The 25,339-nt window shown below is 39.2% G+C and overlaps 1 protein-coding gene across 13 annotated transcripts in view; it reads left to right on the top strand.

The window, feature by feature from the left end:
• pkp4 (plakophilin 4) overlaps window positions 1-25,339 on the top strand; it is a 123,989-nt gene that overhangs the window by 85,772 nt on the left and 12,878 nt on the right. For all 13 annotated transcript variants that reach the window (XM_084725228.1, XM_084725229.1, XM_084725226.1 and 10 more), the window contains 6 exons: window positions 905-1,075; window positions 4,902-5,112; window positions 7,084-7,216; window positions 10,242-10,455; window positions 22,750-22,933; window positions 24,637-24,754. In XM_084725228.1, coding sequence (XP_084581354.1) covers window positions 905-1,075; window positions 4,902-5,112; window positions 7,084-7,216; window positions 10,242-10,455; window positions 22,750-22,933; window positions 24,637-24,754 — 1,031 coding nt within the window. The remainder of the gene's footprint in view (window positions 1-904; window positions 1,076-4,901; window positions 5,113-7,083; window positions 7,217-10,241; window positions 10,456-22,749; window positions 22,934-24,636; window positions 24,755-25,339) is intronic.

The following is a 25,339-nucleotide window of genomic DNA, read 5'->3' as shown; positions in this document are numbered from 1 at the left end:
GAATAAAACAGAGGCACTGTTTGTAAATTTAAAATCCTTTTTTAACTCATGGATTAACCAAAATTAGTCAGTTATACAGTCACAAATCATGAGGCTATGAAGTTAAGGACAAAATAGTTGTGATATACATTAATTTAAGTAACACAGCACCCACTTGCATACGTGTCATGAGTAAACTGGACTTTGTTTTTTTTCTGTCATAATTCTTTTAATTTGACAAGAAAAAACACTACCTTCCCTGCAGCAAACTGGTTTCCATTCATTTTCCTTCTAGTACAAATATAATCTTACAGACCTGAAACATGCGCAGTGATCATGACATCTTCTTTCTTTTTGTCAGGGTTGCATTATCGTTGTATGCTAATACAGAGCAGACTTTGCAAATCGATGCCCTGCGTCACCATGCAACAATGACATTAACTTTGACAACCATTAAAGGAGACATGTTATTTAATATGATTGATCACCTGACTTATGCAAGTGTCAAGTCTCTTAAAGTGATTTTCATACCATAACTGAATAAATGGAAACCAATGGCTGCCTAAAAAGTGTCGGGAAAGAATTTGAAACTTTAATACAAGCATGCTGTAAAGAAAAGAAATAAAAACAAAGCAAAAACACACCCCTGTATCTTTTTGTCGCTCCCTTATTTTCTACTCAGACATTATCCGATACTCTCAGCCAGAAAGAGTCACAGTAAATAAGCTGAAAGTCATTCAGTGTCTTCTTGCTAGATGACACTTTGACAGGACACAGGAGAGTTGATTGACAGATTTTTGCTCTTACAGGACTCAAACCTTTGACACTTCAGTTATGAGACTGTCTGTGTAATCACTGGACCATTCTGCAGTTAACTACTTATCTGCTAACCACTTATCCTTTAACTGCTCTCCTACATCTGCAGGAGTACGGAGCTCTTATGCCAGTCAACACAGCCAGCTGGGCCAGGACATAAGGTCAGCCATGTCCCCGGACCGCCACATTGCACCAATCTATGAGGATCGAACGTTTCAGGGCCCGTTGTACCGCAGCCCCAGCCACACCCAGCAGGGCACCCTCTACAGGAGCACCTCAGGTTGGTCCCACACTATTTATATGGTAAAATTGCATGCAAGGATAATGACAAACAAAGGATTTAACACAATATCGAGGACAGACTAAACCCTGTGTGTTTTCTATTGCCTCTCATCTACGGGCTGTCACCCTGTGCTGATATCAAATGCAAAGGTTGTGTCTGATATTGCAGAGAAGACAATACTCACGCCGTTCGCTCTGTGAATTTGACAGTTGTCGTTTTTTTTCTATCACCAAATTACTATGTTAGAAATTGTGATTCAGACATTTTAAGCATTATCTTTTACGTAACTAGGATCTGGTGTTAAAGGCAATGTTAATTTTAACAGCAAATTTCTAATTAGTTTTAGTCATAGCCTTTTTTAAAAGTATGCTTTGGGGGACTTTTAGGCCTAGCAATTGATAGAACAGCTGAAAAGAGGGCGGTAAAGGGGGAGGCAGAGTGGGAGGGTGACATGCAGCAAAGGGCCACAGGCTGGAATCAAACCCACGGCTGCTGGACTCACAGCCTCAACACATCACACGTCACACACTCTACCAACTGAGCCACAAGGCAACCTAGTCATAGTCTTTGACAAAAATGCCATTTAGAGATTTTAGCAGAATAAATCTACAGTTGATTTGGTCATCTATTAACCTGTTATTAACATAACAATAATATAACAATAATAATTATAATGTTTGATTGTTGAAATCGTTGAGACATTTTCAATATAAAAACTGGTGAAATTATTTCACTGCTAGTATCTGTACGTTTTCAGCACATTTCAATAATACTAAATGTCATGTTAATGTTGATCATCATTTCCTCCCTCCCGCATTGTCTGCAACAAGGTTGGTTTTCTTATTTTCCTTCATTTTCTCTCCTGTTTTTTACCCATGCTGTCTCTGTATCTTCATGCAGTGGAGTCATGCAGGTCAAGATTAGCACTACTTTCTTTTCTCATAACGTTTTCATTTCAAGCAGAGACAGAGCACTCTGTTTTTGTTATCTATTACAAATGCTCCCTTTTTCCTCAAATCAGTCCTTTCCATTTAATATGGGGCCCCCTGACCCCTGGAGAGCACCATTTTTCTGTCCACCTGCCCTTTAGCGCTACATGTGTTGTGTCTTTCTTTCTTGCTTCCTATTTTTCTTTCTCTGCGTCACCATCTCCTTCCCTGCCTCCCTTCCTTTCCTCTCTCCACTGTCAGGCAGAAAAGGGTGAGACATGAGTTAATAGGCAGGTACTGATATGTCATCCTGCCACAAAGGAGTCCATTACCTGTGTGTCACACTGAGAATGAGAAGAAGGATGGAGGGGCCAGGGGACAGCTTGGTTACCCGCATCTACAGCCTGCTCTCTCCGAGCTCTCCTGATGTTGGCATTCTCATCTCATCATCACTCCTCCCTCAGATACACATGCTTTGCTTTCACAGACACACACACACTCCATTCAGCCTCCTCCTCGGCACCCCGGAGATCTGCTTAGACCGATAAGTTCACTAATAAATGCTATTGAGACTGTGAAGAAGCCCCTGAACAAGCCACTGTAATGTGTTTGTGCCAGCTATATTGAGAAAAGGCGAGTGGGGCGGAGCCGGAGGGGGTGTTCAATATGGAGTCTTTGTGAGCGCTACCTCATTAGAAAAATCCAATTTGATCCCGACGTTTTCTTTGTTATGTTTTGAAATGAAATTTCAACGGGTCATCTTCCCCCACTAGCTTTATATGCATTCATGGCTTTTTCTGGAAGCTTTTGCTGTAATTTCTTGTGCACGTAGAAGTTAAACAGAAATATTGATCCTTGGCTGAAAAGATGAGTAATGGAATTCACATAGTACACAGTACACACTACTGCATAATTGCTCCGTATAGTTTAGTCTTAGTATACTTAAATTGCAAATAGCGCATGATAGATCAAACCATAATTAATCAATCTATCAGACTTGATTTGTAAAATGTTGCGCAAAATGCACTGACAAAAATAAGAAGAGCACTCCTTAAAAACAGGAACTGAAGAAATGCTGTCATAAGTGAGGAAACATCAGATGCCGAATAAAAGCTCAGAATAAAAAGATGATGGAAATGAATTTAAATCAATCAGTCAAGAAAAACACCAAATAGTGGATAAAAATTAAAGTGTAAAACAATCCAGAAAATAAAAAAGTTAATATTGAGAAATAGGTCAAATAAAATTATATACCATATAACAACAAACAGACTAAAATGTATAAATAAATGTGAATACATACATCAAGTTTAATGAAAAGCTTGACTAAAAATGTCGGTGTTGAGTTTGCTTTAAAAGTATCAACATTGTAGGTCAATTTAAAATGCATACAAACCTATAGAATTAATCAATGTAAGCACCAGGTTTGCCTGTGTTGACATACTTTTTTGTGAATAAATGAAAACATTAAACCTAATTTAAATGGAAAACTACTTTTAACTCTGTTCAAGTAATTAAAATCTAATAATCACTTATACAGAAACAGTCTTATACAGAAATAGAAATACAATGGCTAACATCTACAAGATTTGAACCACATAAATCTTAAGTAACATCGTCAGATACTACAGCAGAAATGCAGTTACTTTGAAGTGTACCTTAATTCGAGATACAGTGGGTCAATATGACTTAGCCCCTACCAAGAGGGCAGTGATAACTGACATTTTATATGAAATTTAATGTTAGAGTCTTGTCAATTCAATTGACAAGACAGTTCAGAGATGAGTATATATCACAGATCTATCTGTCTATTTCTCACTGTTGATAGAGACTCCAGCAGAATTCTAGACAAACATCAGGCTTTGCGATCAAAGAAGGATTTTATATCACATCGACATGGCGCTCCAAATAGTTCTGGTAAGAGCCCAGCTGCACTATGTTGTTTGTAATCTGTCCTCCAGTGTCTTTGGCTCTGTTAGGTTACATTTTGGGAGATAACCATACTGCAGGGTGGTGCTGCTGCCCAACATAGAAGTGCACTGATGTGAGAAATTGTGTTTTTGGAGCGGCACCACAAGTTGACGTCTTGGTTTTTTGGGAGGAGGGAGTTTTGAGCATGCACATGCCCAGTCCCGTTGGAAGTCTGATAGGGATCTGACCAGCGCAGCAGTCACACTGCCACACATCACGTGGCTCTGGTGAGAAGGAGGGCTAAATCCAACCCGCTTGTTTATGCAGTTCTGTGTGTGTGACCCATTGTGTTAAAAAACTAGGTCATAATATCACTTGGAGCGAATGAAAAGAGGAAAGATGACTGGAGCGAGATGCTGTCAAGCTGAATATTGGACCTTGTCTGGAAGGATGGCTTCCCTGCATGTTTGTGTTTGTGATGTTTCTGCTTTGCAAGTGTATCTCTGACTGTTTTTGGACCTGGCCACGGCTTACATTTGCCTCTCTGCTGTGTTTGGCAAAGTTAGCCTCAGAATAGAATGGCGCAAAGGACGGAGAGGGCGGTGAGGAAAGGATTTGTGGATCATCGAACAGGTTGAGGCTTCCTGTCCTCTTTGAAAACCAGCAGGATCTCTCTGCTCAAACACAATCTTGTAAAAACAACACAACAAGCAAACAGCCCCTTGAAGAAGAAGACTTCTGCTTTGTAGCACCATGGGAGCTGTATTTTATCCTCAACATTAATTGGTTCCAGATTTTAGAATCTGCTGAGTTTGTAGGAACGGCCGCATGTTTGTATTTCAGCTTCGTTTAAAGTTATATGCTACCGGCGTGCAAGGCGCAGAGTTTAGCTGAAAAGGTCTGAACGCTACTAATCTCTTCTCCTCATGTGTGATTTTTCTGTTTAAACTTTCTGTCTGAAGGTCTTGTTTTTTGGCCCTCAGGTGTGGGGAGTCTCCAGCGGACGCCCAGCCAGCGCAGTGCCATGATCTACCAAAGAAACAACTATGCTCTCAACACAGCAGCCACCTACGCCGACCCGTATCGCTCAGCACAGTACCGGCCCTCCGATCCCAACTACACCCGCCAGGGTGTTGTCATGGATGATGGTGCCACTCGCTCACCCTCCATAGACAGCATTCAGAAAGATCCCAGGTAAGCACTGCTCACGTTGTAGTGTTATGCTGTGTTTTTCTACACTACCAGATGTAGTCAGTGGTCAGTAACCAGTGTAGTGTAGCAGGAACCAGGCATCCACAGGGACTACTTATGCTTACAAGGCATCCCTGTTCTGCTGGGTCAACATCGGTGTCCTCTTACTATTCAAACAAGGAGCCCCCTGGGTAGTCACAGGCAGCTCTAGCCTTTATCCCTGGCCGCTTAACAACAGATTCTCACATACACTGAAGTGCTGCGTCTGGTTCTGTCATACAGACATGTAAGTGTAGAGAGTGAGTTGACCTCTGCAGTAAACCCCCAGACCTTACACACTGGGAGCTTTCTTTGCACACGTGTATGTTGTTGTAGTGCAGTCTTTCTTAAATAGGGGCACTACTTTGTAACACCACAGGGGTACTTGAGATTTTTTTAAAAAATGACTTTTTTTCCCCAACAATGAGCCTCATGCAAGAACATTCTTATCTTAACTTTATTTTTGTTTGGTGGGCTTGTACAAACCACATCAGATTCAGCAAGCGCTCATCCGTCGTAAATTGTGTTTGAATCTTTAAGAAAGTTACAAAAGCAAAAATATGAGAAAATTGGTGAATGCACCAAGTTCTCCTTAATCACTCGCACAAACCACTTAAGAACAAATCTGTTCATATGAGGGGTTCTTGCATGTGGTCCATTGTCAATATGATGATGATTATATTAATATGATGATTTTCACTTAACACATACATACAATATATAAACATTTACCAGTATTTGTATATATAAATAAACAAAAGAACAAAAACCCAGTATCTCCAGTAGAACAACTGAATATTTAATCCACCCTCCACCTCACCTCTTAAAAAGGTTAATTTAAAAAATATCAGTCATGCATAATTCCTAAAATAATTATTCAATAAAAAAAATAAAAGTGTAGGTTCAACTAAACCACTTTTATATTCAATATTGCTATTTTAAATGCAGTTGTTTGCTGCTAAAAACTGTCAACTGCTGTAAAACCTCAGAGAAGAAGAAAGACACAAATGCAATCACGTTTACTGTGAGAGGGAAGAAAGTTTCTGTATTGAATGACTATAAAAGAAATCAAGAAAATGGATTTTGTAGTTGAAACATAGCAGTAATACAGCTGAAAATATGGAGCCAAAAACTACCATCAGAATTAGGAAGAACATGTTTTAATGGATTTACCTCAACGAGCTGACACTGATGGCACAACATTTTATCTTACTGCTTCATACATGCTTTTTTTTCTACCAAAAACAGTGTGTGCCAGTCAGGGGGTACTTGGCTGAACAAATATTTCAAAGGGGGTACATTATTGAAAAAAAATTGAAAACGACTGCTGTAGTGAAACTACTTGAAGTGAGTGCACCCAGGAGACCGCCGTGACCCAGGTCCGTTTATGAAGTGTACTGGAGAAAAACTTCCTGCAGAATATTTGACAGAATTGCTGTCCAGGGAAATCCACCAGTGTATTTTTCAGCTTTGGCTCTTTGTGCTGTGATATAATCAAGACAAAAGGAGTTTGACCAGTCTGGGGTCTGCTGCACATAATAAAACATCTGCCACAACTCAAACACAAGTAATCTAATTTTTGACAGAAGAAATTTCAGTCAGTAAAATGCCACTACATATACAGAAGGGTATATTTTATGACTTTAGAGTGCAAAAAAATGGCTCCTAAGTATATTTTACAAGCAGTCTAGAGAAGGTTGCATTTCTCACTTCGTTCTTTAGTGTACTGCATACCGAAAAGCAGTTATTCAAGTGTGACCAAGGTGGATTGTTCTATAGAACCGGATGCGAATCTAATTTTCTGGGCTTATCAGTTTTGCCCTGTAGTGCTGAAGTATTTATTTTGAGGGAAACTGCCCATGTGTTTTAAGGAGACAACTTTTTCTCTGCCTCTGTCGTCATGCTGATACCTTTGCACCCCACCTGTAATTCCAGGGAGTTTGCGTGGCGTGACCCAGAGCTGACGGAGGTGATCCACATGCTGCAGCACCACTTCCCGTCCGTGCAAGCCAACGCAGCCGCATACCTGCAGCACCTGTGCTATGGCGATAATCGAGTCAAGACAGAGGTAACTTCTGATACTTATTACACATTCTGCTGAATTGTTTTATTTATTTTATTTAAGAAGGGACTTTGCACATTAATTGCTACAAGCACTCAAGTCCATCATGTAAATGTGGCATATACTCTAGTTAATTAAGATCCCCATTAGCTACAGCATTGCAGCAGCTATTCTACTTGAGGTCCACAAAAGCTTTGCATTGTGACAATTCACCACCATTTGCATCATAACACATAACATTACAAAATACACCGTACAAAGACTAGAACACACACACAGAGTCAAGATAAACTCCTGACAAAACAAAGTCCAAATAGATAAATTCAGTGACTTAATTAATAGATAGTATCCACTACTTATCTTATCATAAGTATATATATTCAAACCCATGTAACTTAACGAGCATGCGAAGAAAAGACATTAAAAGATGACATAAAAAGCACATAACACAGCCAAAAACATAAACAATTAGCACAGGGTCCCTATGTAGTATGGAAGAGTATTGAATTTGATTTTAGTCATTTCTAGGCCTGGATAAGTATGGACAGAGGAAAAGAGAGTATGGAGGGATATACGTGTTTCCAGTCTATTGTTCGTGTTCTGTTTTTTCTAAAATATAAGATTGAGAATTTCTAAATATAATTTGATCATACAAGCCAAGTGTTTCTCATGGAGTTTGGAGCATGCAGCCAGTGCAGCCAAAATGTTTACCACTGTGTGAGAGAGCGCAGGCCAGAGCGAGCTTGATGTCGTCAAAACCAAAGCAAGAAGTATGACGTGTGACTGAACTCCCTCCTCAACACAGAGCTGACTCTACGCCTGTATGTCACAGCCTGCAGAACAGCTCTGCTCCAAGTGCCTTATAGTTGAACCAAATCCTGACATGTAGTTACATCTTTAAATTACAGATATGCATAGCATCACAAATAACTGGGTTATTTTTTGACAGTTTATGGTTATGCAGTAATGTAGTTTTCAGAAAAGTGTCTTTCCTGTGAAAGAAAACCATATGCTTATGGCCACATTCATTATTGTTTCCATGGAAACAGTGAATAAACAGGGCTGCACAGACCTGTGAAAATGAAATGTTTGGGTATTATTTCAACTCATTTATAATATTTATTCAGTATGTTAAAGGAAAATAATGTCAGTATCAGTAGCAACAGTTAGTTTACTTCCTCTTTGGGCAGAGATGTTTGACAGTGGATTGAATGGCCACAATGGGTAAATGCATGTTCATGTAAAATCGTTCAGGATAGGCTGCATAACTGTTTTTTTATATAATAAACATCTTGCTATGTGTACTCAGATGTTATACCAGGAGGTCTGTAAATTTGACTTTGGAAAAGTAGTAACCGCTGTCATATAGATTTGGGGAAAAGTTATATAGATGTTATTAGTTCTGAGTTCTATGGAAGCTGTGCTCCAGGTTTGTACAGCTCGATAGGAAAAGGCTGACTGGCCAAAGGTACTTTGTCAATATGGTATTTTACAGCCTCCCCTGGTAGTAGCTCTGGTAGATGAGTTTTGATTTTGTTTTACAAATTCACTGAGTGGAGGTAAGGTCAGACCATGAGCAGTTTTATACACAGGTAAAATATCTGCAGATTGGATTATGTTTTTGTGCTTTCGTCGGCGCCAGCTGTTTCATGTTTAATGGAAAGCTGCTGTGTTTTATTTTGGAATCTACAGCCATTTGTTGTGTTGTACTCAAAAATTGGAAGAGAAAACAAAGGCAAAATACTAAAATTACTTGCAAACATGTAAAAGTCCTTCACAGTCTACAACATTCTGCTTTAAATTTGACCCTCCATACTTGCTGTAGTTGTGGGTGCTCACAGTTTTCCTGTGCAGTGAGATTATTAATGACATAATGACTCGCTTTTGGGTTTACCTCCCAATTAAGTCGTAGCTAATCTGCCAAATCTTCCAGCTAATCTCTGTCTCGCTTCTTGCATGATAGGGCCTATTTTTAGTGCTTTTGCCCTATTCCAAGACTTCAGCAATTACTTAGGTCAGAGTTTTTCAAAGGCTTGGCTTCAAACAGTTGCAGGGGAGGCTCAGTGAATGGAAGGAAAAATGTATTACATTAGTTATTGCATTAAGAACCACACATGTAGAATAACCTAAATGTGTGTGATTTGGTTAAAGAGTCAAAAACTAATAAATACCATTTGACAGACCTTTTTTATTTTGTTATGTCAAAAAAAGTATTGCCCTATTGTGGCTAAGGGATCAAATAACATAGTTATGCCATAGGCATGAAGAAATGGAGCAAAATAAGCATCAGAATTAAGGGGGGGTCTTTTAGGCTTTTTAAGCTTTATCAGAGGGGAGGCCCACAGTCTCAGGCTTAGTTAATTCAATGCCATCATATCAAAGAGTATGGACAGCACCATTATATAAATACCAAGAGTGTGTGAAGAGTTGGACACAATGGCTCAACATGCCATTCATAAAGATGAAATCTGCTGCAGATTCCTGCACAGACAGTACACAAGAACACCCATAGCTTAGAATAACTAAATAGCCAAACAGGAACATATCATTCCACTGTTGTTTTCTTTTGAACATTTCAGGTCAAGTCATTTTTTTCTCACCACTTTAGTGAAAGAAGTTGAGTCTTGATAAGAAGGCGCAAAAAGAGGACTAAGACATCAGATATCTTAACAATGTCTTTTTCATTCTCAGATGATAAAAGTCAACATATCACAAAAACATTCATATTATACAACAATAGCAGGAAGCTTGTTTTGATATAATCATTTTTTTTCCTGTACACTTCATTCTTTTCTCCAGAGAAAAATGTAAATTTAGTCTGTCAAACTACCATCTCCTGTGGTTAAGGCTTTTTTCTGTGGTCATAGATTAGCATTACTTTTCCAAATAATTTGTATCTGGTATGAATAAATTTCCCTGTGTGTAGATTCTCTTGTCACATGAATAAATGCATGATTTTGTTCTCCACATTATACAAAGAATCTTTCCCCCAACTGACACGTGTATGTAACCTCATTTACATTGTCCATAGGTGTGTCGACTGGGAGGAATAAAACATCTGGTGGACCTTCTAGACCACAAGGTCCTTGAGGTCCAGAGAAACTCTTGTGGAGCTGTAAGGAACCTTGTTTATGGTAAATCTATGGATGAAAACAAGGTTGCTGTGAGGAACGCAGGAGGTATCCCAGCTCTGCTTCGCCTGCTGAGAAAGACTGTAGATGCAGAAGTACGGGAGCTTGTCACAGGTAAGTCAGCACATGTGGAAAATGTATCTGCACTTTGTAAAATATGGACTAAAATATGGGGTTGATGGTTTACATACTATTCATACTGTTTCTTCATCCTTCCACCCCACATTCTTTCACATCATTATAATGCACTATAATGCTCCTGTCATCCAGCGAGTTAAAAGCTGTGTCTGCAAATAGCTTGTTCTTTTTCCAAACCGCAGTCCAAAACCAAAAGATATTCAATTTACAACTTGAATACCCAATAGTAGAAAGGTAGCACACACACAAATCTTCAGGACGAAGTTGACATGTCACTTCAATCAATGTCAATGTCATTTTACCTGCTCTAATGAAGGCCAGTAGGCGGAAAAGTAGCCTGTTGGTTGACAAGGCCAGAATAAAGGGTGAAATTGAGATTAGTCAACTTTGTCCTGAAGATTTGTGTGTGCAGGCTACCTTTTTACCTTTGGGTATTCAAGTTGGAAATATACAAGTTTGGTTTGAGCACCACAAACACAATATTTGGAAAGTGCATCATTTTAAATACCCAACTAATATTAATTTTACATCTTTTAAAACAGAGAAAATCATCACATATCAGGCCGCCGTATTCACTGAAGAAAAGTTGATTAACACAGTTGACAGACGAGCTGAGGAACACAGTGGAGAGTTTAGCAGCTAAAGAGCCACATGTTTACCTCAGGAGGTGGTGGAGACCAAAATCAGACCTAAAAGAGTGTGAATCTTCATCATGTGTACCCAAACTCCAAATGAATGGAAATGTTTCTCTGGAACTACTAAACATTTAAATAAGCAGCTGTTTTCTAATCAGTCAACAATATTAACTCAACAGGTGTTGATGCACCAGGGTTGCATTCACAATTTGTTTCTGCTGTCTCCAATACACCCAAAAAAATACTGCAGGTTTAAACGATTAAAGGGTAGAGCCATTAGTTTAGGAGGTCTTTACATCTTCTGCAGCTCCCCAGTAGTGCTCCTTATGTATTAAAATATGAATATTCAAATTTTGGTCAAGGTAAATGTCTTCTAAAAACATTTTTCCACAAGGGGAGGGCATCAATGTTTTAACCTACATCATTCCTTTTTGCTAACAGCTGAATGGGTGTTTGCATTTGAAAACCCCCCAAAAAAGGGAGGCCCCTTTAAATCAGTTGCCAAGACTGTTGTTTAACGTTTGGTTGATTGACAAATCGGTTAATCAGCGAGCCATTTTACCACTGTTGTTATCCAGCACCATGCATTTTGTTGAATTTTGTTTAGGGGCTCATGCCCACCCAGATCTGATCCTCAGGAGATCTGTAGACTCTGCAGCCTCATGATAAAAAGCTAACTCTGTCGTGTTTTTTACGTTTTAGAAATATCTGAAGAATTACATCTTTCATTACTTTTAATGATCATTTATGCTTTTAGCACTTCTTATCTGGATTATTGCAGTGCTGTGTTCACATGCCTTGGCCGAAACATGATTGCACAGCTGCAGGGTGTCCAAAATGCAGCCGCTGGACTTTTAACCAAAGCTCTAAATCATGATTATATCTCCCCTATTTTAGCCTCCCTTCACTGGCTGCCTGTCCGTTTTAGAACTGATTTTAAAATTTTAGCCTTGACTTTTAAGGCTCTGCATGGTGTGGTACCACCTGGCTGAGCTTTTAATCCACTACTCACCAGCCCATAGCCTGAAGTCTCCTGATAAGGTCCTGTTAGCTATTCCCCGGCCAAGGCTAAAGACCAAGGGTGACAGGGTTTTTTTTCCAGCCATTTGGAATACCTTTAGGAACTTAGAGTAGAAAATTCACTGCATTCTTTTAAGTCATCCCTAAAGACTCATTTTTACTTTATTATTTTATGAGTTACTTATTTTATCTGTTCTTTTATGTGTACTTTAATCCATTATTTTATTTTTCTTTGAGCTGTTTTATTTTTATATGTTGACAATGATCATTCTCCTGTTTGATTTTTAATTGTCCTGATTGTGATGCACATTGTAAAGGTTGTTTTGAAAGCTGCTATAAAAATAAGGCTATTATTATCATTATAGTGAGGTTAGAGCAGGACAGGAGGACTGCAGAAGATGCTGAATTATTTACCTGACAACCCTGGGGGTATTTTAGCACTGTGTCTGTTTAGTTGCTCATGACTCTAGAAGTGGTCTCTGAATGTAGCGCTGCACATCATGGTTAACCATACTATGTTGCTCCGAGAGATTAAGAATAAATTATGATACTCTGACTAAACAGTTAAACACTTAGCATGGTCTATTCTAAGATTATTATTGTCATAGTGACTGAGTCGTTTAGGCTTTTCCGTAAGTTGCTGCCACTGCTGTCACTACTGCTTACGATATGCGCAAAGAAATTAAGCGACATTTCTACAGGATTCACACGCCGAGAGATTTAGCTCCCTCTCTGTCTGACAACAACGGCTCCTGACAGTCTGCTTGTCAGTCTCCTCCTCTTTGCATCGGACTGTGTGTCGTCTAAGCTCTGCAAACAGGGTATAAATCCATGTTGTTTAGGATCAGGGTGGAGCACTACAGAAATAAGCAAGCCAAGACATTTGGCTCCCAGGTGGCTGAGTCAGCTGTTTGAGCTCGACTCCAGCCCCCGCTCTAACATGGTCTTAGGTTACAGTGCAGTGGTCCCTCGAAGGAAAACAATACAGCCAGAGTACGAACACAACACTCTGTACCATTTGGAGATTGTCTTTAGTTTCAACTAAGTGTCTGTTTACTTTGCTCAACACTTACTCAGGGAGAAAATAATCAACATTATGAAGGAGCATTATTTGTCTCAGCTCATGTTAAAGCACAGTTTGGGGAAACAGAGAAGGGGATCAGCATGGATGCAATGTGCAAGGTCCGCTTAAAAAAAGTCAATAACAGTTTAAGTGTACGCTAAATTTAGAATATTTTCATATCTTAACTTTGCTGTCAGACAGGCTTTTCTGATGAGAAACTGCTGTTACATGAGCCAAATATCACTCTTTCCAAACTAATCAAACACTATGGTTGAAAAAAGTAATTTTACCTTGCAGAACACAGGAATTGTTGATAGATTACATGGAACTAGATAATGAATGCAAAGATGGCGCCCATTGCGTTGCTGGCATGGTGCATAAGCTAGCTTTTGGATTTACTTCCTGGTAATACGGGCCATTGAATATGTGCAGTAGTGTTTCCATCACTGGCCCTGCCCACAAGTTCCCACTCGGCCCATAGATTTTACATTGTGATGATGTCACATGTTTTTAAATAGCTTTTTTTTGTGTGTGAGGAAAATTTCAGAAATAGAAAAACTCCATGGATCCATGCTTCATAACAGAAACTTTGTTTGCAGTTCGAGGTGTCCTGTCAACAGCTTCACAGTCATCTGTTTTATAATTGTGGCCTCTGGGGATCTGGAGGGAATTATTGCAATACAATGAGTGGCTATTGGGAAAAATGCAGCATCACCCTGTTTACTTCTATAATAAGTCTGTGGTTGTGGGTCTAACATTACCTCAACCTGTTAGTTTTGCTCAAGTTATTGCATGGCTTCTGAAGCCAAACTAACCATTTAAAACACAAAAGTCACACAATAACACAAACTCACTAACCGATTAAAGTGGCAGTAGACCAGCAACTCATGTGTCCTGCAGTGTAAAATTACTTTCAACCATGGAGTTAAGTTGTTTTGGAGAGTGATAGTTGGCTTATATAAACGCAGTTTTCCATCGAAAAAGGCTGTCTGACAGCAAAGTAAAGCAGTGAAATATTCAAAATTTAATGTACACTTAAACTGATATTACTTTTTTTAGGTGGACCTTTTTTGCTGACTCCATTTACAGCAATGCATTGCTTAGCTTCCGTAGTACCTCATACAACCCCACTCCAGATAATGTGAAACATCCCATTTACACACACAGGATTTAATGGCTGAAAACCACTAAAATGTTTTCTTCACTCCTTTCATTCAAATTCCAAAAGCTTGCGCAGACACGCCGCCCAATCAGAATAACCATCTTTAATGTGAGCTCTGTTTTAAGTTTTTTTTCCCCCTTTCATCCACTAGTCTGTGAGCCTGCTGTGGCTAATTGGTGGTGCAGGCCCCAGGATGTGGAGCAATTAGAAAAGGTCAGCAGTGCTGCATCACCTCTGGTTAATTACATCTGATGAGAACAATCCACATAAAGAGCTTTCAGCTGGATGACAAGGGCATCCCACACCAGAGCTTTAAGTGGTGCAGACGCAAATCATTCACTCACCAGCAGCTCATTTCTACTTATAAACTGTCTGAGCAAAATTATTCATAAATTAATTTTAATGCCTCCGAAAGCATTGTTGTCAAAGGTAGTGAGGAAGCCAGCCGGGGCGGGGGGGCGAGTCCGATTGTGTCAGTGGCTTCTTCTTGACTCCGCTGGGAGGTCCAGATGCCACCTGTGCTTCATTAGAACTGGCTGCATGAACAGCATCCCCCCCTCGCTCCAGGTCAGAGGTCATGTTGTGGGGACACACAGAAGCGACCTCAGCTCCTTTACCTGCCTCGTCTTCCAGCAGCTGTTGTGGTTATTGCTTTGTCCTCAAACAGCCCCTCAGATCAAAAGGCCAAGCCTCACAGCACTGTCATTAGCTCCATATACCAGGGACACCTGAAACTGGCACTCACATTCACACACACACATCCTCACAAAAGCTATGTTTTGTTACCCTGTGTTAGATGTTACATCACCGCTCTTATCTTGGCTTTACTTTGGCAAACTCGACTACTTTCTTAATCATGATTTCATTGTGTTTGAGCTTTTGACAGCTTGTTTGTTGCAGCTGAGGGTATTTGAAGATAATTCTTTGTTCTTACAGAAAACGATTTTTGTTAAATAAAAAGAGTCACTCATTTGGCTTCCATGCACTCATCTATACTCCCCATCTGTTGCTAGAAAAGACAAATCTCTGGATCTTGTTTGGTTAAGCAATGAACCTAAATTCCTCATCTCCTCTTTCATAGAAAATAGTATTTGAGCCAGTTCTTTATCATCGTTTTCCTCATGTACTATTGCACTCTTCCATTATTGTAGCTTGTATTGTCTTCGTCTTTGCATTTTTTGGGGTTCTGTCTTTCATTACAACTCACAAACTTCTTATTCTGGTGTGGAGATTTGGAGTTGCAGCCAGTGTACTGATATATGCACAAAGTGTTTTATTTGATGGCAGCGTGACAGATTCAATTACATTTGGAGTTGGCTGCACACTCACAAACTGGCAAACTCTTTAAAGTCATAATATGCAACATTTTCCTAAAAACGAATGTATAGCCTAATAAACCTAATCCCTTTCAGTGATCACTTAGGAGCCACTAAAAGTATGGTAGTGGTATCTGTAGAGGCCCTACAGAGACTCTGCTTGTATTTTCTGATTTTCCTCACTATTTTGCTGTGCTTGAGATGCTTTAACAACCCAAAACATCAGTATTTGACATTGTCGGAATGAGACTCGACAATAAACTCTTTCTAGTGTGTTTACAGACAGCTTGGACAAATCCAACTGATTCTAGCCTTAAGATTAAAATTTGTTTTTATACCTCTAAAACTGCAGACCTGCACACAAAACAGTGAAATATGAAATAAAATAATTAAGACTGCATATTTTAACACTATCTTGTTGTTGATGTTTTTTTGTATTTGCTCCAGCTCTGTTCTTCATAAGGCGAGCTAATCAACATCTCAAAAACATGTTTTCTGGAAAATGGCGAACTGGAAATATGTCTCAGTCTATCTACTTAACTATTTTTATTTATTCCAGTTTGTCAAACTAACACGGCTTTGAAAAAGTGCAACTTTTTCCAATTCCAAAGACAAGCAGAATAGTTTCAACACACATGAACCCAGTCGCCAAGTGTTGGCATGGATTGTTGTGTTTGTATTGAGGAGGTTAAGACCTTTTCATCAAATGAGAAACTAAATTTGATCCAAGAATAAATCCATTCATAGCCGTAAGCGGCAATGCACTGACTTCCACTGCATGAGGGGGAAAATTAGAAACGCCCACTAACCTCAAAAGCACACACCAAGCTGCTTGTCTGAGTTTTGGTCGATGCAGCATTGACAAGTTTCCAGTTCAACCCCCCAAAACTGAAAGGTTAATAAATTGGGCAGTTTTTGAATGATCAGCAGCTTTTCTCAGAGTGAAGTAAATGCCCATCTAGTTTCCACGCTTCACAAAGTCAATGACATGCTGACCTATTATTTAAGAGACAAAGATTGTCAAAGGAGTAGCCAGTTTTTTGGGAATCAACCCAAAAAATGGTGGCATTAAAAAATGAAAATGCACTGTGATTATTCTACTTTGGGGAAAAGCAGCTTTTGGGTGACTAGTTTGCTAGCTAACAGGTTATAACATGTAAATAAGAAACATTTGAAGTAGTTGAATGTAGTAAGTAGACAATCCTTGTGCCGTATTGGAAAAAAGTTACCTGTCTGAGTTTATGGACTGCTAGGAGTCACACAAAACTGAGTGGGTATTGAGTGTTCAATACAATCAATGACCTTTCAATGCAAACAGCAACTTTGGCTTTGGCTTCGGCTTCAGACTGCTGGCTGAAAAGATTTGTCTCTCAAACAAAGGGACCATATTCATAAAGCTTCCTAATTCAGAGAATTGCTCCTGGTGACCTGGTAAAGATAAAAGTTATTCACAAAAAATCTTAGCCCTTAAGAAAGCTCTTAAGGTGAAAAAAAATGTCAGGGAGTAGTAAGGAGGAGTTTGAAGAGGCTTAAGGGCTTCCTAAGCAGATGAGAAAATGGCATGAATACAAAGAAGTGGAGAAATATTCTCCAAACACTGAATGAAAGCGAGTTTTTAATGAACTGCTACAGATTAGATCATGCAGGGATAATGGTTGTAGTTAATCTCATGATCTCAGGTTCATAATCTAACCTCTGACATTCAGGTTCAGGTTATCTTATTTGTGTCTGTACATAGATTTGGTTTGCACTAGACAAGGCATCTATCTTGACACACGCTTTACAAACAACCCAGACAGCAGACATGATATAGTAATCAAGGCTCCAATAATCAGGACTTAAAAAGAGAAAAATAACAACTAAAAAAAATTAAATAATAAATCCTGCAAAACGGAAAAGAAAAATGCAGGTACACGTAAATCAGTCAGTTAATTGTTTAATCGAACATTGCTTGTATATCATCTGTGCAGCGTTGCTACGACTTGTTTATCTGAGTGATGCCTGCTGAAACAAAGCTGTTTTTATAGCACTTTGTTCTACTCCTTGGGAACCTCCATACAGAAGGAAGAATCTGAATATTCATTGTGCAAAGAGTGGATGTCGGCATTCAAAATTGAGCTGGTTATTTGCTTTGTAAAGGGACCCTTAAGTTAAGCTGTGACTCACCAATCAGTCTTCTAACTAGACAATTTAATCTGATTCTGAGAGGTTCTGTTCTTTAAAGATAGGTTGCCAAAGCTCGACACCAAAGCAGAAGATTAAATCAGCTAAATTAAATCCAGATAGAATAAGGTCATCATGGTTTTGGCAATGTGGAAACAGGACAAAACAAACACTAGCTTTTTGCACACAGCTTCACAATTTGCTTCAAAGTCCAGTTTTGAGTTAGCCTGATATCAAACTGAATTGTCAGCTTGTTAGACTTCACTTCAGCCAACTCAGGGGAGTGGGCGGATTTGAAGGTTGAACAAATTTAAACAAAATCCTCTACTCTGCTCCTCTCTGTGGCCTACAAGCACCCTGTATGGGTAGTACCAGCTCAGTTTTCCTCAAGATTTCTGACCTTACCAGTGTTTTTCATTACAATTGATGTGAAAGCAATCGGCCTAAAATACACCCATATTCTGCACCTTTGCAAAAGGAAATGAGTGTCCTCTAGCTGTAATTCAGCTTACCATTTTCATGCCACTATGAATCTGTTTAAGCAGTCTCTTTATATGCTCGTAATATAGATGAGAGTATATGTCATAAAGAGTTGCAACCAGTACTGTTAAGTTTTTGCAGTGTTGCTTGTGGCAAAAGACAAGAAAAAGTGGAGGTGGAGAATCAAGGAAAACTTGGAGTAAAGGGTTGACATTGATTTACAAGTAAAACTGGTGAATGGTTGCAGATAACGCCAACCGTGTCAGGAAAATGTCCATACAGTTTTCAGTTCAGTTAGTTTTTGGATCAATTCTTCAATAGCTGTTAAGACATTCTAACGGGGCTCATATTTTTTTCTGTATTGAGCCGCTCCCTCTCTCTGGAGCTCAGCTCTGCTAGACTACTGGCCTGGTGTCACAACAGTGTTTACATTGGGTCAGTGTTTCAAAGCCAGGCCAAGGCACCTGAGAACATGCCATGGAGCAGTGAACTCTATTTAGGACTCTTACACACACACTCACACACACACAGAAGTCTGCTCTGTCTGTCAGATATGACTTATGAGTATTGCAGCTGGTGTTGCACCACTGACAGCGTTGTCAGACACACCTCAGTGAATTTGTCTGTTGATTTCACCGACATGCCACTGCCTCCGTCGGACCTGTCTGAAAACCTGCAGAGAACGTTCTACAAATTGACATTAGAGTGGGTGTGGAGAAAGGTAGTGGATTGTGGAGGTAAAAGGACCTGGGAAGTTGGTCAGCAGGCGTGAGAATTTATGTGTTATCACCGCCTTAGTGGTCATATGTCAGGGCAACACTTGTGTGTCCGAGTATCCCGTGAGAAAGGCAAACACGGGCCTGAATGTGCTTGTGCAAGGAACAGAGCTCGATCACCACACAAGGATTTGATTGAAAAGTATCCCACTGGCTGAGTGGAGCAAAGACATCAGCCCACCTGATGCTCGGGTGTCGGCATGCAGCCCCACAGACACCGCTGACAGGTTCTGATAAGAAGCACATGCTGCATACTAACTTTCAAGAGCCAAGTGACACTTAATTCTCAGTTTTGTCTTGATATTTTTGAAAGTATTAGAATGAAATTATGAAAGATCACTTAAACGGTAGTTCATTTTTGTTTTGTTTTTCATTTTTTATAGAATTCTGTAGCTTCTCAATCGTGTTACATATGTATTCAAGTCAGAACAATCACATCTTAAGCGCAGTATGTATGTTTTAGCATCAATATGCTATTTTCCAAGCTCCTCTAAAAATATTTTCCCATGAAATCTGACGTAGGTTTCTGCATGACGATGGTGCTACATATAAACTCCCTAGCCTGCATCATGTGCCAAGCCTTCTTTTTTTTTTTAACAATATTCTTTTTCTCCTCCCACCCCCAGAGAAAGGCCAGCATAAAAGCACTGGTATCAGAGGGAAAGAAAAGACAAAACAACAAAAAAGGGATATAGTGGGTAAAATAAAAACAAGATGTACACAGATCAGTACATAGAAATTAAAATATACATGTCTACACAAATGCATGCTTGCATATGACAAACATATTGTGTCATCCCACAACTGATTGTAACATTACCTATGTAGCTCATAAAATCAGACCAAAGAGATTTGGTTTTCTTTATAGATTGAACATAATTTGCTCTGATACCATATATGAGAAAATGTCTTTAAGACACATGGCGAGAGGGGGAGGATCTCCATAACAAAGTTAGACATTTATCACCAGCAGTCATGGCCTGTTTGATAAACTGCAACTTGTTTCATTTGGTAAGAAGTATGTAAGATATGGCCCGGTGAACAGAGGATCTTAGACCCAGTAATCTCTGTAACCCTCTAAATTCCATAGCACCCCAGCTGGAGCATCTTTTCACCTGTTGTCTTGTTAATGTTGTTTGGTTCATGCTGTGTGGAGCAAAGTGTGGGGCGTTTCTCTTTTACTTTAAAAGCACAGTGTTATCTATTTGAGGATCTGTTGTTGTCAGACACTGAATGTTGACTCAGGAAGCAAACAGAGAGAAAAGTTGTGGATCATATATTTGTTGTAAAATTGACCTGAAGTTACTTTCTCTTCTTGTGTAGGCAGACTGGGATTCATTCCATCATAGCAATTAGCAGCCGTTTTAGTGCTACTTGTTGTTTTTTTTAAATACTTAGTCTAAAAAGCTAGACATGCCACTTATTTGGTATCAAATTAAAGAGGAAATTAGGGTTAGGTTTTGAATGAAAATAATTTGCGATTGTCAATTTATTTCTGTTTTTGAGATATATACATTTATTTTGGTTGAGAGGGAAAATGCTCATTTAGATTCTCAGTGAACCGCAGCAAGATTTTCAAATTCCCCTGGGGTCTAAAGGGTTAAGAGTCCCCAGTATTGAGCCCAGATAATGTTTTGATTTACTGCATTTTTAGAACATATGAATGAGGTTGTCTCTGTTTTGCATCTTGGGCAAAAATCTGAAATGGATTTGTTTATCCAATGGCATCTTCTGGTGTAAAATATGTTCTGTGTATAATGTTGAAATGCAGAAGCTTATGGTGGCTGTTATATGAGGGGGTTAGTACATCCTTCCATAATGATTCCCAATCACTGTCTTCAGAAGTACAATCAGCCAAGCCTTCTTTGAAAACAAAGGTCACTGCTTTTTGCTAACGACTGAGTGGGCGTTTCCATTTGAAAAACTAAGACAAGAACGCAGATGGAGTCACCCTTTAAGGATTTAACTGGTTTTAAAGCACTTTGATGTATTGTTAATAAGGATAATGGCTGCTGATGAAATGACTGGAAGAGACGCTGCTTGGCAGACACATATCTGTCTATATACTGCAGCTTCTTGCCAGCAGCGTGTTTGAATTGGGCTCCTGGGCCATATTATAGACTATTATTGCCTCCATTGGTCCAATTAGAGAGGGGGGGGGGGGCAGCGTGCTGAGTTTAAATAAACAGTTAGGTTCAGAGCGAAGAAGTCAGAAAAGCTAATGCTTATTTTGATCTTTCCCAATAAGGTCTATTTGTGTATGAGGTACAAATACACACATCCAGGGTACTTCTTGTACTGTGAGCAACCACATTTGGAACATTAGCAGAGCAATATGTTGCAATTGCACATCCAAAAATTAGTACTACAGTCAAAATAGGGAGTTGTAGCCATTAAATAGGATTCAACACATTAAATGTACGATCTATGGTTGAAGAGAGTTGTTTGCCTCCTGCCCTGTGCTCCTCAGACTGGAGGAAGCTCAGGCATGCTGCAGGAACCCTGCAGGAGTGCAAGATGGATGCAACATTGTAATTTGACGATAACAAGTGACGATGAGTCCTCCACTGTAACTTGATTAACTGTCAGTTTGTCTGTAAATGTAAAGCTAAAAGCTAAAGCCTGTTATCCTGTAAACAAAATCCCAGCTCTGAAAAAACACTCTCAGACTCTGGAGTGCTGGAGTTCGAGATCAGTGACTGCCTGCCTTCTGCCTGCCAGACTCCATTAAGATATTGCTCAATCTAATAATTATAAACATCTACTCTTTCTAAAAGAGTATTAATGATTTTTTCTGACTCATTAACAGACATTTACCTCATTCAGAACATTTGGCATCAATTTGAACTCTATTTAATGTGAAACGAGCAAATAATAACACAAGTTACAGGCTGGGATAGAAATTTCAAAAGAGGCACGTTTCCGTCATCTCTAATGACATATCATGGTCATTTTATGATTTATTACAGTAAATATATTACCAATTTCTCTTTTTTCTCCACACATGCATACTGAACATCCACTCTGTAGTTTTGTTGTGGCAGCATTTTTCAGTATAAGCCTAGTATTTAGCTCCATGTCTTTATAGTGGATTCCAGCTCATACAGCCTCCTCCAAGGTGGTTGGTGCCCTACTCAGCCTGTGCCTTAGTATAAGCCTAGAAGCAAGAGGCAACTAATTAGAAGAACATGCTACATGCTGGCTAATCCTTGACAGATGCAGCATCAAAGGCTGCCAGGACTGTGCATGATTATCAGTGGTTACCAAAAGTATATTTGAATTGAGTGAAATGATGGCATAATTTCAGATGACTGAGCCTTTGCCATATGGATCTCCTCCCTGTCCTCTTTCTTTTTCTTTTTTCTTTTTTTGCATTTCAAGCTAATAATCTTTGCCCTGAGGATATTCTGCCTAGATGAAATTTGATGTGAATGTCTGATGACTTGATGTTAGTGCGGTTTGTGAAGAGGAGTATTTTCACATGGATTCTTTGTGTGTGTGTGCGTCTGTCTGCCTCTGCTTGTTTTTATGTGTTTTTTTTTTCATGGGCACACACTCTGAGCTATTAAAAGCCCAAGTCGTTGGTATTTCTGTCAGGTTACTCTAACTGCACATGACAGCTGACATAACTGGAGGTTTGTTGGTGTCTCCGCAGGGGTGCTGTGGAACCTGTCGTCATGTGACGCCGTCAAGATGACAATCATTCGGGACGCCTTAACGACCCTGACCAACACTGTGATCATCCCTCACTCTGGTTGGAGCAGCTCCACCTTCGACGATGACCACAAGCTGAAGTTCCACTCCTCCCTGGTGCTGAGGAACACCACTGGCTGTCTGAGGTAAACCACCTGATGCACACACTTGACACTAGCACCCCTAGGTGGCCAACTGGTGCTATTACATCTAGTGTGGATGGAGCTCACACTGCGAACTTCACGTTGTCTTCAAATAAAATATTACACTGGAGTGACCCACCACAAACATAAACTCCACCCACAGTTTAGACATTTTTAGAGACCATTGAAGAATCATGTTCACATGCTTATCTCTATTTCCTAAATAGAGTCAGAATAATCTAAAAACTGTCCTCAAGCCAAATTACCCATGTAAAGAAATAGTATTCTTTAGTGTATTGGAAATATAGTTTAAGAATACAAAAGTTACTCTAATTATACTTGTACTTTTTTACTTAATTTCAAGTACTGTATATATTAAGTGTAGTTCAAAATATGAAGTTCAACTGTATTGTACTAAAATTAATATACTAATCCTGCAATACTTACAGTGGTATTTCATTGTACTTACAAGACTAAGTGTAATGTAACCATACTATGTTAAGTTGCAAGTACTTATGGTGTTGAGTTTATTTTTGAAAAGTCTAATTATATTCCAGTGCTTTGTGATACACTATTAGTGCTTTAATTTCACTTCTACAATTAAATTGCAACTAAAATATACCTAGTAAAAAAATATTGTTCCAAAATAACAAACCTCAAGTTAACTAATCATTAACACACTTGAAATATGCTGATAATTCAAATACAATCAAGTACGCTAAAATTTAAAACACTTAAAAAGCATATGTATTTTTGAGCAATAACAGCTGCTAGCTCGTGCTGTTTCAAAGCCATAACATTAACGTTACTCCTGCCGTAGCTTCAGACATTATGCTGCTTTGAACAGAGTCACGTTAGGACATGCCTGCAGTAGGATGACAGAGCACAAGCAGACCAGCAGACCAGCTGCCTCAAAGGATCATGAATGCATAAGATAGTAAAGAAATATAAGTAGCATGAAGAATGTACCCAAATGTAGCAGAGTAAAACTGACTTTCTCTAAAAAATTTGCTCAAGTAAAAGTTAAAAGTATGCTGCATTAAAGCTATTCTGACAAATTCAATTTCTCAAAAAGTTACTTGAGTACATGTAAATGTAACTCCTTACTACCCACTTCTGCATAAACAATTGTTTTAATACAGAATATAAATAGAAAACTTGCATGAACTCTGGTAATTGTGCGTCTTTTAATCAAAAGCAAGAATTGGGACCTTTCTTGTCTCTTGTTTCAAAGCCATCGTCATTTCATCGGCTGTTACAGCCACTGATATAATATTATTCTTTCCTGGGGCTTCTTCCTTTGAAGGCATTGTCATGCATAAAGAGTTTAGCCTTTAACTGGTGACAACCAGATAAAATGAGTGTGTTTATATGTGTGTGTCTGCACATCTTTGCACACATGGATTGGGTTGTTTGTGAGTGTGAGCACACTTAGTTTGGTCCTTATTTACTCAGCAAAGTGCTATAATGACTTCAGTCAGACCACACACACACACTTCATACATAATGGATGGTGTATGGGGATGGCAAAACCCACATTACACATTCAAGTGGGACACACAAAACACACACTCACACACACACACAGCTGCCTTTTGTGTATTTGCATATGCTCATTTGTTTGTTGAGCAAAGCCCCAAATCAAAGGCCTAATTTATTTGTGTGCGTGTGCATTTGTGTGTGTGTGATGTGTGTGTATTTTCAAGGAACCTGAGTTCAGCTGGTGAGGAGGCCAGAAAACAGATGCGCAGTTGTGAGGGCCTAGTTGACTCACTACTCTATGTCATCAAAGCCTGCGTCAACACCTCTGACTTCGACAGCAAGGTACGCACTAAGACACACACGAACACACACACACACACAGACACAGACACACACAGATACTCAGCCAGGAGGGAAACATGCTAACACATGATAAGAGGCTCTGGGGAAAAATCCTACTTAACCCTGTTTGAATCATTTTATTGCTTCTGTCTGAATGACTCTACATTATCCAGCAGCAGAAACTACTTCATGTACTTCTGTAAGCAAAACTCATACATGCAAAGAAGTAGATATTCATAGGCCAGGTTGTTGACCTGGTTTACCATATATTAAACATTTTTCTATGGTAACCGTAGAAATGAAGTGAAATCTCTCAGACATGAATCTGTGCACTGTAAAAAAAAATGTAAAAAGTCAAGTGACTCATCTTTCATGTGGACATCGCATCTTAATTTTTTGTAACATATATGCTCACTGACATTCTTCGAGACTAAACCTGTACAGTACTCAAACAGCATGAAATTAAATCTATTAGCTCTGGTCCAGATGTTCTTTCTAACCCTTAGATTTCATAACTAATCGATCTGTAACGCTGCAAATAGCAGGGCTTTGCACCACACACTGGCTGTAGATACTGTAGCGTGC

This window comes from Lutjanus erythropterus, chromosome 8, assembly GCF_056507025.1.
Source record: "Lutjanus erythropterus isolate fLutEry1 chromosome 8, fLutEry1.hap2, whole genome shotgun sequence".
NCBI classification, from domain to species: domain Eukaryota; kingdom Metazoa; phylum Chordata; class Actinopteri; order Lutjaniformes; family Lutjanidae; genus Lutjanus; species Lutjanus erythropterus.
Note: the sequence above shows the minus strand (reverse complement) of the source record. Positions and strands in the feature narration are given on the sequence as shown.